We start from the raw sequence: 18748 nt of genomic DNA, 5'->3' as shown, positions 1-18748 counted from the left end.
TTAGAAATAAAAAATAAAAATAAATAGAAATAGTAAAGTTGGGTTGAGTATGCCGATTAACCTTTGGTAAAGGTTAATAATCTATTAAATTTTTTGCTCCGCTTTATAAAAAGTGAAAGATTTGGGTGATTTCGTTAGTGTTTATAAAAATTGCTTCTTATTGTGGCTTTATAAATCAGAACAAGTGAAGAATTCTATTGAAAAGTGTATAATTTTTTTTTTAAGGGATAAAACTCACACGCAGAAAAATTCGGCTTTATTGAAACATAAACCACTTGTTTTATAGTTGTTTGTTGGCGTGGTTATTTGAAATGTATTTTGGCAGAAAGGGCTGTCACAATCTTACAACTTTATTGAACCACCAGGATAAAAGACCTGACGTTTATTCCTCCAAAACCAAAACAATGAGTCTTATTATCGTCATAGAATTGTATGAGGTCTAGGAAAAATAGTAGAAAAAATAAAAAAACCTCTGGAGAGAACAGGTGGGGCAATAAAATTTGGCTAATGGACAGTAAGTAGTGACTAGGAGGATTTAATGCTGGAACAACGCCATTCCGTTTTATTCCTTTTTTTTTCTTTTTCCCAAAAGATTACAACCCTTTTCGAATGTAGGCCGACAAATTCGTTCAATCCGTTTTACGGTTAACAACAAAATCTTAAATGGAAAAAACTCCAATTTACTTTTATGTATTAATTGCCAGTACATTTCCATGACCACCTATAGATCAATATGAGAAACTATTTAAACTATTATTACAAATTATGTAATTACAATTTTCTAGCCCTGATAAAAGGGAATATTCCTTGAAAGCTTGACTAAGGAATTGAGTGTTTTCTTCCTACAATAATTGACTTCATCTCTGATCCGTCTTTTAATATAATATTGATATTCTGTTGTTTAAAGCGTAAGGAAAGCAATAAAGACAATGAAATTAGATTAATATTTCTCCATACAGGGTTTAAATCACAAAATACACAAAAAATTGAATTTATTACAAAGACATACGGATTTGATTAGTTTTTATTAAAAGTTCTATTCTATTCATTAAAAAAACTATTGCATGTTTATAAATTTAATTGTTTAAAAAATCTTCGAAACAGGTAATGAATCGCACCATTCTTGTCTAGAAGTTTTACTAGTGGGTAACAAGACGTTTCGAAAAGTTACCGTAGCGTAAAGTTTAATGAAGCAGCTTTGAACATAAGTTTAAGTAAAGTGACTCACACTCTTGGTAAATTAAGGTATCAAAAAACGCTATTGATTAACAAATGCACATTTTTACAGAATGTTTTTGTAATGAAAAAAGTACCCTCATGCGAGTAAATCCCAACTTCACTCTTGTTTATTGGGGGATGAGAAAGGAATCGAAATGTGTCAAGAAAAGCTTAGGGTGCTAGTACTTTTCTCTACAGACTTAGATCAGGGGAAAAATGTCAAAACAAATTTTTCAAGGGGAGCACCCTCAGCGGGTCAAACTACATGCAATTTGTTCAATCGAAATCGACTCGACGAACGCTAACAATTTTGTTATTTAACTTTACCCTTTTTTTATTTCCAGGTGTCGCCGAACAAGGTCCAGTTCATGCGCTCACCCGTGAACATGATCGATGTGATGGCGACCCTTAGTTTTTATACAGATGTCCTACTCCAGGACCCCGTCGCCAGAGCCTTGGACAAGGCAGATGTCCTGGAATTTTTTTCTATCGTCAGGATCCTCAGGCTTTTCAAGCTGACTAGACATTCTCCAGGGCTCAAGATCCTGATTCACACGTTTAAAGCTTCGGCAAAAGAGCTTACTCTACTTGTGTTCTTCCTAGTCCTGGGTATCGTCGTATTCGCAAGTCTTGTCTACTATGCAGAGAGGCTTCAGGTATTTATACATTTTTGTTCAAAACTACAAACAATTTTATAAAATACAAAAATAAATAACTTGACACAATTTTTTTTTAAATAACTGCCCAAACAAATTTTTACTATGTTAGAAACAACTTTGCTTCCAGCTGCAAATTATTTCATATATTGAAACATAAATACTAAGATTTACAACATCCTCAAAGATAATTTTATCATTATGAAAATATGTAATTTTGATTAGAAACTTATTGGAAAACAAAAGTTAGGCAAATGACAAAACTGTAAAAACGAATATGCCACATTTTTAATAATTACAAACCACTGGCTTTAAAAAATACCCCTGTTTAATAAGCATCGTGTTTTCCAGAAAAATTGTTTTCCAAATAAGAAAAGTACTAAAATACCAAATCCTATGAAACAAACAAATTAGGATACGTTTTTTTTAAGTGCAAAGTGATAGGGGGAATCTATCTACATAATTTATAAAAAAGCTGACAAATATATTAGGTGAATTTGAAAGTGACTACAAATAGCACACAGAAAACTAAATTAACTCACCATAGTTACCTAGACAAGCATGCAAACATTAACAATTTAATATAACGATACACTTAACTAATTTACAACAACACTTAATTACTCTTTATCTAAGCATTTTCATCACAACTAACAAATTTAGATAAAAGGAATAATTAATTGGAATAAATTATTTAGAAATCGTGAGATGCGGTCTGGTGTGATGTAGGTTTCAGAAAAACATTTTCTTTATTGTGCCAATGTTTCGGTCTTTATTGAGATCATCTTCAGGGCTCAAAGTGTGCCCCACTGGGCAGAGAGAGTGGGCACCCTCGACACGACACGCAAGAATGGCACAGTTACACAGAAGACAAACACTTTGAGCTCTGAAGATGATCTAAATAAAGATCGAAACGTTGGCACGATTAAGAAAATGTTTTTCTGAAACCTACATCACACCAGACCGCATCTCACGATTTCTAAATAAATATAGATTAACGGTCACTAATCACCACACAATTGGAATAACTATTATGGTCAATTATGACTACTAAGCAAATATGGATTAATGGAATATGGAAAGTGTTTATTCCGTCGAAAACGAAGAAAAAATCTAACGGCACAGGCTAATACCGAAATATATTTGAAATTTTTAATAATTATTGTGATGGAATTTTTATGAATAAACATCCATTCGTATTCCTGGAAATGGCAACATATACAAATGACAACACATTTCTCTCTCAGTTATTGTAATTTCATCAAAGCGTTAATAATTTATTTCGACTCCCGCTTTTGACGTTATAAAGTGCATTTTAAATCAAAACTTGTGAAAAAATGACAATTATTGCATAATTATACAAATGGCTATTTTTCAAAGCCAGTTTATTTATGCAATCTGACAATCTGGGGAAAACTAGTCTTTGAACGCTAGTACAGATAAATTAAAACTCCCAGCGTACTCGACCCATTATTGATTCCAGTGATGTCATTGTGGCCCACGAAAAATCCTGTTGAATGAAAACGTTCATAACTTTATAGTACAGTAACACATTTATCAATGTGGAGTACGCATTTTTATTTAAACACCTCTCGAAATGGCACTTAACTAGCAGCCGCTTGAATCTTTATCATGAATCACACGAAAAAGAATATACTGGTCGAATTAAGGCAAAATAAGATTTAACCCGAACTACTAGTGAGTTATGAAACCAATAGAAAGGAAACGGTATATTGAATTGACTATACAGGATGTCCTTTTTTCCCGGCTGAATTTCTCTTGAACCAATGACGCTATAAAAAATAGATAATATTTTTTGGAGAAAAATTATACAGGATACATCAAGCCCAGTTCAGCTTCAAAATTCCAAATACGACCCTATGCATCCTGTCTCAAAATTTTAAAGGATTTTTACGCTGAACGAATGGTGTTATCGGATTATAAATTGGTTAAAAAATGACAAAATTATGGCAGAAATTTTGAAANTTATTTTTTTTTATTGGCCTTATGATATTGCATATTAGCCATAGTACGAATTCTTGTGTGTTCAAATTGGGGGTTATCAGGAAAAAAGGGCCAGGGGCGACGGTGGGAATCGAACGCACGACCGCGGCGTGAGAGTCTCTCATGCTAACCACTCGGCTACCGCGGTCCCCTGTTTTGTTGTTAATTCCAATAATTTTCTTCTACATTAAAGTAGACATTAATTGCCTTTATTGTTTACATTTTGTCATCGTTTGTCAAACTTGCATTATGGGAGCAAATCGTATGCCTGGAAGTAAATAATTTTACAATAGTACCTATGCTTTACATTCAGAATTTCAATCAAAACGAACCGACGAGCACATTTTTCCGATCAACAGTGAGTTGGGGTGTACTACTGCTTTATTAATAGTAGTGGTGTGCGTCGTACAGTCGAGTTGTACTCCCAGAAATTTCCTGACCGCCCTAGAGTAAACCACAAAATGTTTATACGTGTTGCTCGCACTATGAGGAGATACAGTTGCTGCTCTATCACCGAGAAACTGGTAGCGTAATTTCGGCGAAGAGCTGAATATTTTACTATATGTTCGGACTTGCAATTTTATAGTTAAGCCTTAACGCTCTCATCTTGTTCAGAAACTTAGGGACTCTGATTGTGATAGGCGTTTAACGTTCCTTGCACAAATGTCGATTTGGGAGGCTGAAGAAAACGTTCTCCCGTACATTTTATGGACTGATGAATCCGAGTTCACAGTTATCAAACTAAACTGTTGGAATTTTCGAACGAGGGCATAGAAAAATCCTAGAATCGCGTACTCTTGTCATCATCAGGTAGTTCACAATATCAACGTTTAATGTGGACTTCTTGGAAATAAATAATTGGGCCTTATTTTTACGAAAATAATTTAAATGCTGCTCAGTTCTTCAATTCTTTGACGGATGTTTTACCACCACGTCGCATAAGCGGTGATCAACGTAAGAAAAGAAAATACTGCGTACTAAATTTAATATTTTTTTATCGTTTCCTCAGCAGTATTTTTGGTGAAACTGTTTTACTCAGTTTAAATTTTTATTTATTTATTTATTTATATTTAGCTATATCTTATATTTTGTTAACAATATCCTGTAAACAACAACAAGTAATAACTATAACGTTTGAATTTACTAAAAAAACGAGAGTGGACAGTTTTTGACACCCAATTAATCATTTATGAAACTACCTTACATCAACCACTTCCCTACAAAAAAATAAAAATTAGGTCAACCTCAATTAGGTATTAAATTTCAAACTGCATGTTTCAAAAAATTTACTTTAATTTATAGAATATATTCAATTTTAAAGTGAAAAGAAGAATCACAACAGGCGACTAAAATAATATATTTCCTAAAAATCCTCTCACCGGTAAGTAGCGTGTCAAGTTCAAAAAATCATGTCTGTTTCGCGTTGGGTTGAATTACGAAGCACTTTGGGCTTATTCCAGATAAAAGGATAATTAAGACATAACTTTGTACAACTTCAAATGTTTCGATCAACTGCTACAAATTTATGATTTTATCAGATTGATGAATCACATTTTGAAAGAGCATACATAAAACGAATATGTAAAATAAATTTTTCAGTCCAGAATCAAAAGCTGTTAAGTGGAAAAGTGATATATATTGGAAGAAATGTTATTTTGCAGCCAATGAAAAACTTGCTTGTGCTATATTAATAATGAATATAAAAACATAGCCTATTTACCCCCTTCTTAACATTTATTAAAAAGCATCAAAGTTAGACAACATTTTTAGAAAACTCTTATCTTAATAGGTACATCTTTTTTTAACATCCTAGACAAACTACTCCATTAACGCGTAAGAGCCCTTCGAGTTGCAAAGTACCTCAGGAAGTTTGGCGATCGAAACGTATGAAAAAACCTTTAAGCAGCTTTATATTTCTTTTAGTCGTGTTTCAAGTTCCGATAACGATTTAAGAATGTCCCTGTGGTTTCTATAGCATTGACCAGTTTCAACGTGTAGCACTCACCAGTGTGATGAACTTTAACAACGGTCCAATTAACTTTAAACTTTTCATGTTCCTCCATCTGATTTTTTTTACTTTTCCTTCAATATATGGTGATCGGATATCCATATTCATAGATTTTTTACATCCATTTTATCATTAATATAAATTCAAAGACGTTTTTAATTAGTAAATTAAAAAGTTGTTTGAAAATATTAATTGAATTTTACGACGACAAAAAACTCCGTTACATTTTCTAAATTTTACTATAACTTTTAATTAACAAAATTGATTAAAAATATTGCATTGTTCTTGGAAAAAATATATCCATTTTAATATAGACAACAAAAACAACCCTGTTATTCCCTAAACAAAAGTTCTTTTGCAAGTAGCTTGTATATCCTGTTATAAAATTGAACTTTTATCACAGAGGAAAAATCAATACTCACGTGATTTGTACTTTTCAACATTTCGAATATTAATGAAAATGTGTTGGTAGAATTTGGGTGGTGGTGCGGAATTTGTGAGTGCATTATTTTATAATTATTGAACACCGTGTATAATAATTATGAAAATACTGCTTAAATATACAATGAATCCTTGAACAATTTGAATCTGTATTTTATCTATTGTATTAACTATAAAGCACAAGTGTTGTTCAAACGTACTTGGATGTATTTTTGTAACATTTGTGTACATGATACTCGCCTAAACTACTATTTGCAACAAGTTTATTTGGCTTAAAAAAAGCCATGTCAAATTTCCTACTGTATTTTTTAGATGGACGCCTTCCTAATACCCAGTTACGATTTAAAAAAAGAACAACATGCGGTAGGCGGACCGGGAACAAACTGCGGTTGAATTTGTCAACAAATCGAAAATCAAACGACTAATTTACACTTGTCATTGTTTATTTTGTTTTGTCCCTCTACGCTCAAGCACTATCAATGAATAAAAAAGCAGGGGCGAAAGCAAAGCGATAGACAATGGAAATTCCAACGTTCTGAATAAGCCGGAATTAAACCAAACGAGGAAGAGGCTACTGAATAAAATTTTCTAGCAAATGCTCCCTGTTTGCAGTGGAAAATTGTCCTACATGACATCGTGTCAGAGATAAACAACCGGCCGGGAGGACTGGTATTTTATTGAACCAATTGGCCTGAGATATAAATTCTTCAACAAGGTTTTAACTCTCAACTGTAATCAATTTGCAAACATTTCATGTTTCTAAAAAAGACTTTTTCCATCCTTTGTAAAATATGCGTTTACATTAGGAGATTAGGTACTAAGTTAAGATAAAGAAATGGTTCCATAAAATAGAGTTCAGAATTCGAAAATCCAGCATAGGCTTAATTAGTAAGAAATTGAAATTAAAAAACGATCTAGACCTTCAAAACCAGTCCTGAAATATGACGTAGTTTCAAAGATGTCCGCCTTCATGCAAGCATTACTAAATTATCAGTAAACTCTCTATTATGTCGATATTACTTATATAAGCCTTTAAAATTATAATTTTGCATTGAAAAATCCGAGTTAACTTGCAAATTCTGACTGGAATAGCAAACATAAAATGTATTGTCAAGAAACAAAATGTGAACGTGTTTTTTGTGGTTTTTCCGCCCTAGAATCTGAAAATCAGAATGCTCTGTCTTTTTCTAGTAATCTTGATGTATCCCATAAATTCATTAGAACGTGGCAAGGATTTTACAACGGCACAAAATCTGAAACGTGGGATGGTAAAAGCCTTTCGGAATGGTTTTCAACATCGTCTGGAGTCAGACAAGGTTGCGTCCTAAGCCCTTCGCTCTTTGCTTCATTTATAGATGATTTACCACGGTGATTATGAGGAAAAAGGAATTAGATCAAAAACAGGAAAATTCACTGTTAATGTAAGCTAATGATGTAGTATTGCTGGCAGACTTTCCGTTGACTTCACAATCATACAATATTTATAAATGTATTGGGACTACTGGAAACTTAAAGTTAATACGGCTAAGTCAGAAATTATGATGTTTAGAAATAATAAACGTAATTTACGGCCAAACGAAATATGGAAATTTACGAATTAAACTTTACAAATAGTTTAAACATATAATCATTTGAGGATCTCATGGACATCACAGTTACATTTCACCATACATTTCTTGGGAAAAATACAACTAGCCAAATTAGGCTTTAATAAAAATTTACTAGACGTTTTGTGTTCACTAGTATTTCAGCGGTCGGAGGATATAGGAGGATATGAAGATTTAAAAAAAAATTAAAATTCGCTGGGTAAAGAAAACTGGCAAGAATAATTTAAGAATGGGTTAAGAATTTAAGAATTTGTTTGGAACTAGGAACTGCATGCGTTGGGTGCTGGATGGACCCCAGACTGCCAACAACCGTGGAATAAATTAACGGAACCTGCGGGTAATTGATTGCAAATTTCAAAATCTGGTGTGGACTGCGAGAAGTGATAGGATCAGCTCTGGAAATGTGTATAAATATGTACATATATGCTCAGATTTGAGCTTATATAAATCAAATTCAAACACCCTTCCTTTTTCAATCAGCAATGTAACCATAGATTGGAGATATTAAATAAAGTGAACCTTTTTTTTATATAAAAACATGATTTTTCTGGTTGAAGTTTAATTTTGACTAACGTTTTTTCAAGATTACAGCCAAATGTTAGGACAAAACGTCTGATCATCATCATCGCAAAATAAAGAATAGGCTTTTAGAAATTAAACCTGAAACCATAAATCAATATCTTGTTTAAAATAGTTCGACAAGTCTAGCTTCAATTCTCTTAAGGTAAAGAAATACAATCGGCAATATATGATCGTCTGCAGGAAATTAAAACATCATTCTATATCTATCTAAAAAATTATAATAAAGCAGTGAGAAGGCAGATATTTTTTAAACAGCCCAATATGAAAACTTATATATTCAATTTTTTTTTCTTATTGATTCAGAATTGTATAAATGTATGTTGGCAAACTTGCCGTGCTTAATTTTTAATTGTAATAAAATCAAGCCTAGTATTGATTTTAGTGACGGATGAGTGTTAGGAAGTTACTGTTGTTGTTTTCAGTTTCCGGTGAGTCAATCATGTTTTTGCTGAGCGGGTGAAGCCCTATAATGTGCAGTCAGTGATTCGTTCTGCAAAAACATTATTTTCGTATCGGAAACGGAGAACAACAGAGATATCGACGATGATAAACATCCTATGATGCTAGCTAATGTGTGCTACGTTTATAGCTTTCAGGATGACACAACCGGTAAATCCGACACTTCTCCAACAAAAGACTGCGGTATAATATATGAATGGTCCATCGTTATTCGACATTTGACGGTAGGGATTCTCGTACCGTTCATTTTAATTAAATGTTCAATTACACAATTCAACTTTCGTTCCAGGTTTTTTAATTTATTAGTTCATAATCCTTCAAATAAAAATTATATTACTTAAATATAAGGTCAATTGAACTTTTGCTTGTTTATCAATTATAAACTTTTAGCGATGCTGTCGAGTTAGAACATAATTTTGCATTATAAAACCGAAATATAGTGTTTTTAGTATACACTGTAAAGTGTATAGGATATTAAAAGATAATTCATCTGCTTGGCACATCTTTAATATAATTAAATTTAATTATTGAATAATACTATAAATATCGAGGGTAAGGAAATCTTTTTAACCCTTTTTATATCATTTAATGTATTGATTTACATAAATGAAACACTATAATTAAAATCAGAAAACCTATTATCTATTTTTGAAGAATGAAAAATAAATTTACCTAATTGTCAATCAAGATGTTTTATGCGGCAATTTCTGTAATCCGAAAAATCACATATCCCATAAAATTCCTAATCGACATAAACACCTTTGGTCCCATATTTTTGCTAGTTTATTAACAGATTAATTGATTTTTGAAAAGAAATTTATTGTGCTTTTAAAATAGTTATGACGGATTGTATATTAGACATAAGTGCTATCAAACAAAAATTTGTTGAAATTTGTTTTTCCGGCCAGATTTGATTTTTCCTTTGTTTCAAAAAATCGAAATCAAGATGTTCGGAAGTAATTGTCAATCAAGACGTTTTATGCTGCAATTTCTGTAATCCGATAAATCACTTCCACCATAAAATTCCTAATCGGCATAAACGCTTTTGGTCCCATATTTTTGCTAGTTTATTAACAGACAATTGATTTTTTAATAAATTGATTGTGCTGTTAAAATAGTTTTAATAATAAGCCTAGAACTAATTTATGACGGATTGTATATTAGACATAGGTGCTGTCAAACAAAAATTTGTTGGAATTTGTTTTTCCGGCCAGATATAATTTTGCCTTTGTTCCAAAAAATTGAAATCAAGATGTTCGGAAGCAATCGTCAATCAAGACGTTTTATGCTGCAATTTCTGTAATCCGATAAATCACATACCCCATAAAATTCCTAATCGACGTAAACGCTTTTGGTCCCAGTTTTTTGCTAGTTTATTAACAGATTAATTGATTTTTTTAAATAAATTTATTGTGCTTTTAAAATAATTTTAATCATAAGCCTAGAACTAATTTATGACGGATTGTATATTAGACATAGATGTTATCAAACAAAAATTTGTTGAAATATGTTTTTCCGGCCAGATTTGATTTTGCCTTTGTTCCTAAAAAATGAAATCAAGATGTTCGGAAGAGATAAGATAAGTAGAAACGAAAAACATGCCAAAAAACGATTCCAACCTGATTTTTAACAAACTATAACCAATCCTGCCAGTACAACACAACGCCGCGATGCAAGCTATTAATAAAAGAAATACATTTATCAAATGGCACAAGGATAATAAACCGCGATAACAGAAAAAAGCCAGGGAATAAAGAAAACTCAGTTCGAAGATAAATTAGAAAAGAGGTGGACACTCCCAATTTACGAACTGTGCCAAGTTAGATTATCGAACGAAAGTGGAACGCTTTGAAATTCTCCTTGGTCAAAGAGTAAGCCTCAGCTTAAGTTATTTTCAAAAAAGATTATTATTCGCAAAGAATTATTAATAATACTTTTTTCTTTCTAACATCAAAGTTTGTTCCTGAATCATTTAGCATCTTCACAATAAATCCATTGTAACTTTGAATATAACAACTGTAATATTATCAAAAAAAAGTAGTATGTAACAAATATTGCCAATCAAATTCTGGTTTGAAGTTTTAATTTGAATCGAACATTTCAACATTGAAGCTACCTGAAAGAGTTAATTTTGTTCCTCTTAAAGAGAACTCAGGTTTCACGATTTTAGATTTTTTTGCTTTTGTTTTTTGTCAAAGCATATAAATTGTTTTCATGAAATATACATAACTGAACCGGAATATTTATGTTTGGATTATTGCACTAACGGAATCAAAACAACAAACGTTTCTTTAAAAAAAAGTATAACAGTAAAATTAAAAAACACAATGAAATGTTAAAAAAAATTCATGATTTATTCCGTTTGTCGATTTGTAAGAAAGTGTTATTTAGGTCGTAATAAATTTGAAAAATACCCTTTGTCTTGTATTCTATACAAAGGTTTACGTTAAAATTTCGTTAACAATATTCTGTTTCTTATTTTTTAACTGAATATAAATCAGTAAACATGCGTTGGGTTTTTACTTTTAAAAGGGAGATTTTTTTTCAATCTTCCCGCTTCCCACAAGCGTAAAAAATGATGATTCAAAGCGTTCTCAAGGACGGGGGAGCAAGATTTATTCGATCAAGAATACGAGTTGACCATGCTAAAATACTGGAAGTGGCTGAAATCACGCACAGGGCCAAACGACACCGGGAAGTTTGCCAAAAAAGGTATAAATTTGAGAAACGTTCCTAAACACCATGGATTTCTTAAAAGAGCATTTGAAATTGTTCTTACTCGTTATTTTATACAAGTTTTATCAATTTCTAGCACAATCATAAGTAGGATTTCAATATTGCACATACCTATTATTATTTTATTACAAATGTGTCTCAATATGAGAAAAGCTTTGTTAGACAATAAGACGAGAAAAGTATTTGCGAATAAACAAGTTGCTATAGGTGATAAAAACAAATTTAATTGTTTAAGTTGCAAATGTTAACAAAAGTGAATGTTCCTACTTTTTTTGCGCTTGAGTAGTTTATTTTATCCGATGAACTTAAAATGTGCAAAATAATTGTGGCACAGGAAGATAATTGATCCTTATCTATCTTATCACAGATGTGTAAAGTTGGCATTACACATCTCATAAGTCAGTAAGTCCATAAAAAAGTAACCCAATACATATTGGATATAATTTAAAGGCTAATAGATTTCGGAAAAGAAAATCTTAAAATAAGAATAAATATGTATACTACGGTGAATGTCATTATAAAAACTATTTCTGGAGTACATGCTCAAAAAATCTAAGTTTTACACCGATTACTAAATCAACAGTTATCAAAAAACGTCCAAAATCAGAACACCAACTCGTGTTTTCAAACAAATGAATCATTTCAAACTATTTTAACGCAAGGAGTTTGTTCGACGTGTTGGATCGCCACACAACGTCGTCACCCGCATTTTTAAAATACCGTGAAACAAGAGAGAGCATAACGAGCGAAAAGATCGATCCCAGAAAGTTGATACCCTTGTGAGTACTGTTCTCTTATCGGGTATCTTGTATTGTAATATTACAATAATGCATTGTATCCGTACTTTTATGTATAAAAAATATTATCAAAAATATCTTTCAATGAGCAATTTGATTAGAAGATATACTAAACCCGCACGACTTGTGAGTATTGTGTTATTGTTGGTTGTTGGCGCCGTCAAACAGACAAAACATTAACCATTTGGCGGTTTTTATTGTTATATTATACATATTATTATTTTTATTAAAAATTATTTTTGAATAAAAATCAAACAAGTGAGGAAAATCTTGGAAGAATACGACACAGGGTGTCTGTTTTAGATGGCCCGGTTGAATTTCTCTTGAATCAATCAAGCTATTAAAAGAGTCATGGCAAAAAGTTTGAAAAAAATTATTTGGTTTGTGTAGAGATTAGTGACCGTTAATCGATAGTTATTCAGATATCGTGAGATGCGGTCAGGTGTGATGTAGGTTTCAGAAAAACATTTTCTTTATCGTGTTAACGTTTCGATCTTTTATTGAGATCATCTTCAGGGCCTTGTGTTGTCTACATTTCAGCAAAAAAGTTCTCTGATTGATGGCCGATGCTAGTTTCTTCTCATTATTGGCGATGTCCTTCAGAATACTTTTAGCTGCGTGTCCGTATGTAGTTGAAACTTGTTCATAGAATCCCATATTCTTCGTTCTTCTCGTGTAGAAATGTGTGGAGATTAGTGACCGTTAATCGATAGTTATTCAGATATCGTGAGATGCGGTCGCGTGTGATGTAAGTTTCAGAAAAACATTTTCTTTATCGTGCCAACGTTTCGATCTTTTATTGAGATCATCTTCAGGGCCTTGTGTTGTCTGCATTCCAGCAAAAACTAAACTCTACACATTCCTACACGAGAAGAAACTCGCATCGGCCATCAATCAGAGAACTTTTTTGCTGAAATGCAGACAACACAAGGCCCTGAAGATGATCTCAATAAAAGATCGAAACGGTGGCACGATAAAGAAAATGCTTTTCTGAAACCTACATCACACCCGACCGTATCTCACGATATCTGAATAACTAGTTGTTTGGTTTCCTTTTTAATAATCAATTATGAGACGCCTTGCGTAAAAATGCAATGATTCGCTCTTTTAACCCTTCTTCACCGGTGCTCCGAACGATACATTCAGGGGAGATAGATTGATAAGCATTTCTATCCTTTGCCACAGTTTTTCAACTGAGGTTGCTGGGTTATGATTGGCGTAGACACTGTTTCTTAAATGGCCCCACAGAATAGTCAAGTGAAGTTAAATGGGGTGACCAAGGGGCCAGCAGTTTGGGCCTTGAGGCCCCATCCACCTACCTCGGAATTGGTAGTTCTAATACCGTCTCACCTGCAAAGAATTTGTGCGAGGCACCGACCAGGAAGAGAGTCATTTTATTTCGATGTTGCAGAGGAGCATATAGTGTTGGTAAAACCTCTCTTAAAAAATTGAGAAACTGAGCACCACTTAAATTATTTTTGTAGAAAAAAAAGCCCAATTAATTTATTTCCGAAAAGTCCACTCCAAGCTTTGATACTGTGAACCACCTGATCATGACAAATGTACAAAATGTTTCGTTTTCCTCTGCCCACGTTTGAAAATTCCAACGTTTTAGTATGCCATTGTAGATGAACTCGGATTCATCAGTCCATAAGATGTATGGAAGAACGTTTTCTTCACCCTCCCAAACTGACATTCGTGCAAGGAACATAAGACGCGTGTCAAAGTCCCGAAGTCCCACAAATTGTGAAATTGTAAGTCCGGAGTACATCTCTAATTTTATTTTTTGAAATCCTAAAACCCTTCGTTTATAGAGAGGAATTGGGATTTTCGTGAACATACAGTTAAATATTCAGCTCCTCGTCGAAATTCGCTGCCGGTTTCTTGGTGATGGAACGGCAGCTGATCCGTATCTCCTCATATTGCGAGAAACTGAAATAAATGTTTTGTAGTTTACTCTGGGCTGATCAGGAAATTTCTGGGAGTAGAACTCGATGTCACACTATCAATTAACTACCATGAATACCACTACTATCAATAAAGAAGACGTACATATCAACTCGCTCTGGATCGGTAAAATGTGATCTTCTGTTCATTCAAATGGAATTCTAAATATAATAAGTAGTTACTCTTGTAAAATTTATTTACTTCCAAGAATTAAGACTTGCTCTCATAATGCGAGTTTGAGAAACAATGACAGAATGAAAACTATAAAGGCAATAAATGTTTACTTTAGTAAAGAAGGCCATTGCTTTGTCATTTTTTACTAATTTAAAATCCGATTCCACCATTGTTTTCAGCGTATAAATCCTTTAAAATGTGTCAGAATGTATAGGGTCATAATTGAAATTTTGAAGTTGAACTGAGCATAAGGTATCCTGTATAATTTCTCTCCAAAAAAAGGTAAAAATTTGTAACTAAACTAAAAAATATTAACCATGTATTTTTTTACTGCGTTATTGGTTCAAAAGAAATTCAGCCGGGTTAAAAAGGGCACATTGTATATGTTAAATTAAATACCGAATTTTGTATATCTAAGCTAAAATTATCAGATAATATGTATGTGGTAATATCAAATACCCTGGCGATGTATCAAAACCCTGGTGAGTACCCAATTGTGTGAATGTGTTATTTTGTATTAACAGGTCTGTGTGAAATAGCCAGTAAAGAAACGCAAAGTTTCCATTCGCACAAGGTGGCATATCATAGTTCTGTCTGTGTCCAGCTTAATAGCATCGGTGTAAGTATTTATCAAGAAAAATGGCACATCTTGTTAGGTCAGTTTTCTTCTTGTTTAGTTAAGGATTTTATGCTGCTCCTTATTACTTTACTGGTTTTACAATAACCTGCACATCTTAATATAAGACGCCTGCGTGTCAAGGTCATCTGCGTGTCAAGGCAACGTCGAGCATTGATACATTCATGATTTATCATTTATTTACATACTATACATAATATACAGAAGGCCCGAAGTATTCGTGTGTCCCATCTATTGGTATACATTTCAGTTATTTTCTAAAATCCAGTACATTAGGCAAAACGAACATATCACATATATAATATACAATATTTTAACATTTTGTAAATATGACTTTTACATCACATGGACAAACTGCTTCTAAATTCATTGACAACCAAATAAAAAGGAAATTTCCGTCGATAGTAGTAATTAAGTCTGCCGGTTTTCAATATCCACCTCTTTGTCTTTAGTGCAGTGTTGTGGATATTGGATCGTTCAGTTGCACTTTTATAACAGGCAATGAGAAGAAAGTAAAACCTATAGTACTGTTAGTTGCTGATCACTGTAAGGTAGAGGTCCCGGGTTCGAATGCACCCCCCCTGCATTCGAACCAGACACTTAAATACTTTTTAAAAGGATAGTTCCTACTCACAGTAAGTTGTTTTGCAACGATCCGGATTTCGAGCGTTTTAGCTCATCATCAGGTTGTAGAAGTCCTTCAACCTGATGATGAGCTAAAACGCTCGAAATCCGGATCGTTGCAAAACAACTTACTGTGAGTAGGAACTATCCTTTTAAAAATATTGAACACCACACTCACTCCATCATTTATCATTGCTATTAATACTTACAAATGTTTTTTTCAAAAACAACGGCAGGTCGAGGGTCAAATAACCACGTAGTTGAAATACCCTCGTAAAAAAAATATATATATATATATATAGTACAGAAAATCCAAATATTGTAAATACTGAATTACCATAATTATATTTTATGCGAAAAATAAGATTACATGTCCTTAACTGAATCTAACAGCATTCGTATTTCTTATGCCGCGTTATTCTCTTTATTGTAAAAGCAAAGTAGCAATAATTTTAGAACTATTTTCGTTTTCAATGTTAGAAGTATCGGCCAATTGTTCACTCACGAACTCTCTGGATCAAGATCTTGAAGAAAAAAGCAAATTCAGTTGTTTTTGCCAAGCTTTTGACTTATTTAAAGTCATGATCAGGGCCTACATTAATTTTACATTATGAAAAACAATTAGTAAATCAATTGTAAATATGGTATTCGTAATGGACGTTTATGGTTGTTTGTTAGGTTTGTATGTCGTCGATTACTCTCACAAAAAAACTAATACCTTCACAGTCATTCATTGGCCACCATTATCGTTAGAGAAAATAAACTAACTTAAATTACTGAGGGCCAATATATTCAAGAAAAGTGTCAACTCAAAAAGAAGTAGTTTTTAGGAGTAGTACAGCTGGATTTTTAAAGTTTTGTGAATTCGCTCAAGTCCTAAAAAAACGAAAGAATATAGTGATCGATCATAACAGTTTTTATTGCCAAAAACGGTAGTGGCATGTTCTTCATACATAAATATAAAAAGTAAACTTTGTCTCTCCTCTTTTGTTGGGTTGTGACACTTCCCTTCCTTTTGTGCGATACGTCTGTTTTATTTTTCTTTATATTTTTTCTTTAATAAATAATAATCTTAGTATCTAAAACCTATTAGAAACAGTTTAAGTTGTATAGTTTAATTATCTTTTTAATATTTAAAATTAAATAAATTTGGATAAAGTTTGACCCCTCTTGGCCTTAAGCTACTGAATCAGGGATATTGTTGTTTTTACTCGATGAAAGCATAATTGGCTTAGAACGGCCGGCCGTCGGTTTAACTGGTTTAGAGATATTAAATAAATTTCATAACACAGTAAACTAATGAAAACGTGATTAAACCAAATGTCAATAGCAGTGAAAATTGAATTCTAGGATAATATATCTAAACTATGAATTATTATTGAGAGTGGTGATAAATACAAATTAAAACATTATTTATGCAGGACGGTTAGAAGTCCGTGTATAAAAATATTTCAAAACAACACAAAATTATATAGATGAATCAAAGAGTCGAGGAAAAAATAAATTGGTAATGTTTAGAGATTACGTGCTTGTAAACGAATTATTGTGTCACACACCAAATATCTTTAAAAGAAAGAGCTTCGATACTATTTCCTAGTTCGTGTGTGAAATATTGAGCAACACAAACTACTGAAGTTAACAACAACTAAGTATAAATACTTTCTTAGAGCGAGATTCGAATTACGATTTAGAAACGATTTTTGCCAGTTTATTTTTCATGTAGTGTTACAATTATATTTGAGTATGTAGCAAAGGCGAGTCGTCAGACTTTTAAATTCAAAGGTAATGGTTTGACTTGTGATGTATAACTTAGCAAAGAACTTGTTGCTTTATGGGGTTCATGTTTGCAAAAGTGGTTTCACGTTTATTTTTCTTCCCTCCGAGAGTTGACACCCTCACCATGTTACACTGTCAACATTCCGTCCAACAAAACAAAAAAATTACCTAGGACTCAGTACCATCAAAAGTCAAGACTCTCTTTGCGTACAGTTGTTGATAGAGAAAAAAACGAGGAAAAATGCCCGAGAAAAATGGTTTCTCTTTTCACAATGTTTACGTTACACGTGGGTCAATGCTAATGTGAATATAAAAATAGTCTTACTCTTATAAAAATAGTCTGCTGTTAAACTATGTTTGAGAAATGTTCACCTAATTGTTATATAACATATCAACAATATTTGACTTGTTTTAAAGTAGAATTTATACGATTGATTATCAAATGAAAAATATTATGACTAATGTAATAAAAATAGTAATTTAGCCTGAAGAGTGGCACATGTCAGTAATTTCGCCTGAATAAATTAAGGTTTTAAGTACAACGAACATAAAAACCAGTCTTCTCTCTGCAGGAAATAAACCATCAAAATTCAAACAGTTAATTTACAAACATGAACAAGTAGAAAACTTTATAAATTTAACTAGTTCAACTGAATACTAATTCGACCATGAATATAAACAAACTCTAAAGTTGTTATACATGTAGAGAAGCGCTACTTTTCATGTGCGCAACTTGGTAATTTCAATAAAATTTAACTCTCGAAAAAACTATATTGTGATGCAAAAAATGTAGCCTTCCGTTTTTTTAAGGAGTAAATACTTAGTAGTAAAGATGTGATAAGATACAGTTAAATAAAAAATTAAACTGAAGAGAAATACTTTCCCAAAAATGAAGCTATTGAAACAATGAAAAATATCCAATTCAATACGGAGTATTTCCTCCTCTTGCGTTATCACCGCTTGCATTCAACGTGGCATCGATTTTAAGAGATTTAAATCTAGTGCTGTGGATTATTTTTATACTCCTCCAACAGCACCATTCTTAATTGTTGAAAATTCTCTGGGAAATTTTTTCCCTTTCT

At 32.5% G+C, this 18748-nt stretch overlaps 1 protein-coding gene across 4 annotated transcripts in view; it reads left to right on the top strand.

The window, feature by feature from the left end:
* Window positions 1–18748, top strand: part of LOC106670140 (potassium voltage-gated channel protein Shaw-like) — a 268915-nt gene that overhangs the window by 192629 nt on the left and 57538 nt on the right. For all 4 annotated transcript variants that reach the window (XM_014400218.2, XM_014400217.2, XM_024230690.1 and 1 more), the window contains one exon: window positions 1563–1874. In XM_014400218.2, the coding sequence (XP_014255704.1) occupies window positions 1563–1874 (312 nt within the window). The remainder of the gene's footprint in view (window positions 1–1562; window positions 1875–18748) is intronic.

The sequence above is a fragment of the Cimex lectularius genome, unplaced genomic scaffold (assembly GCF_000648675.2).
Source record: "Cimex lectularius strain Harlan isolate CLEC.00 unplaced genomic scaffold, Clec_2.1 scaffold40, whole genome shotgun sequence".
Taxonomy (NCBI): Eukaryota; Metazoa; Arthropoda; class Insecta; order Hemiptera; family Cimicidae; genus Cimex; species Cimex lectularius.
Note: the sequence above shows the minus strand (reverse complement) of the source record. Positions and strands in the feature narration are given on the sequence as shown.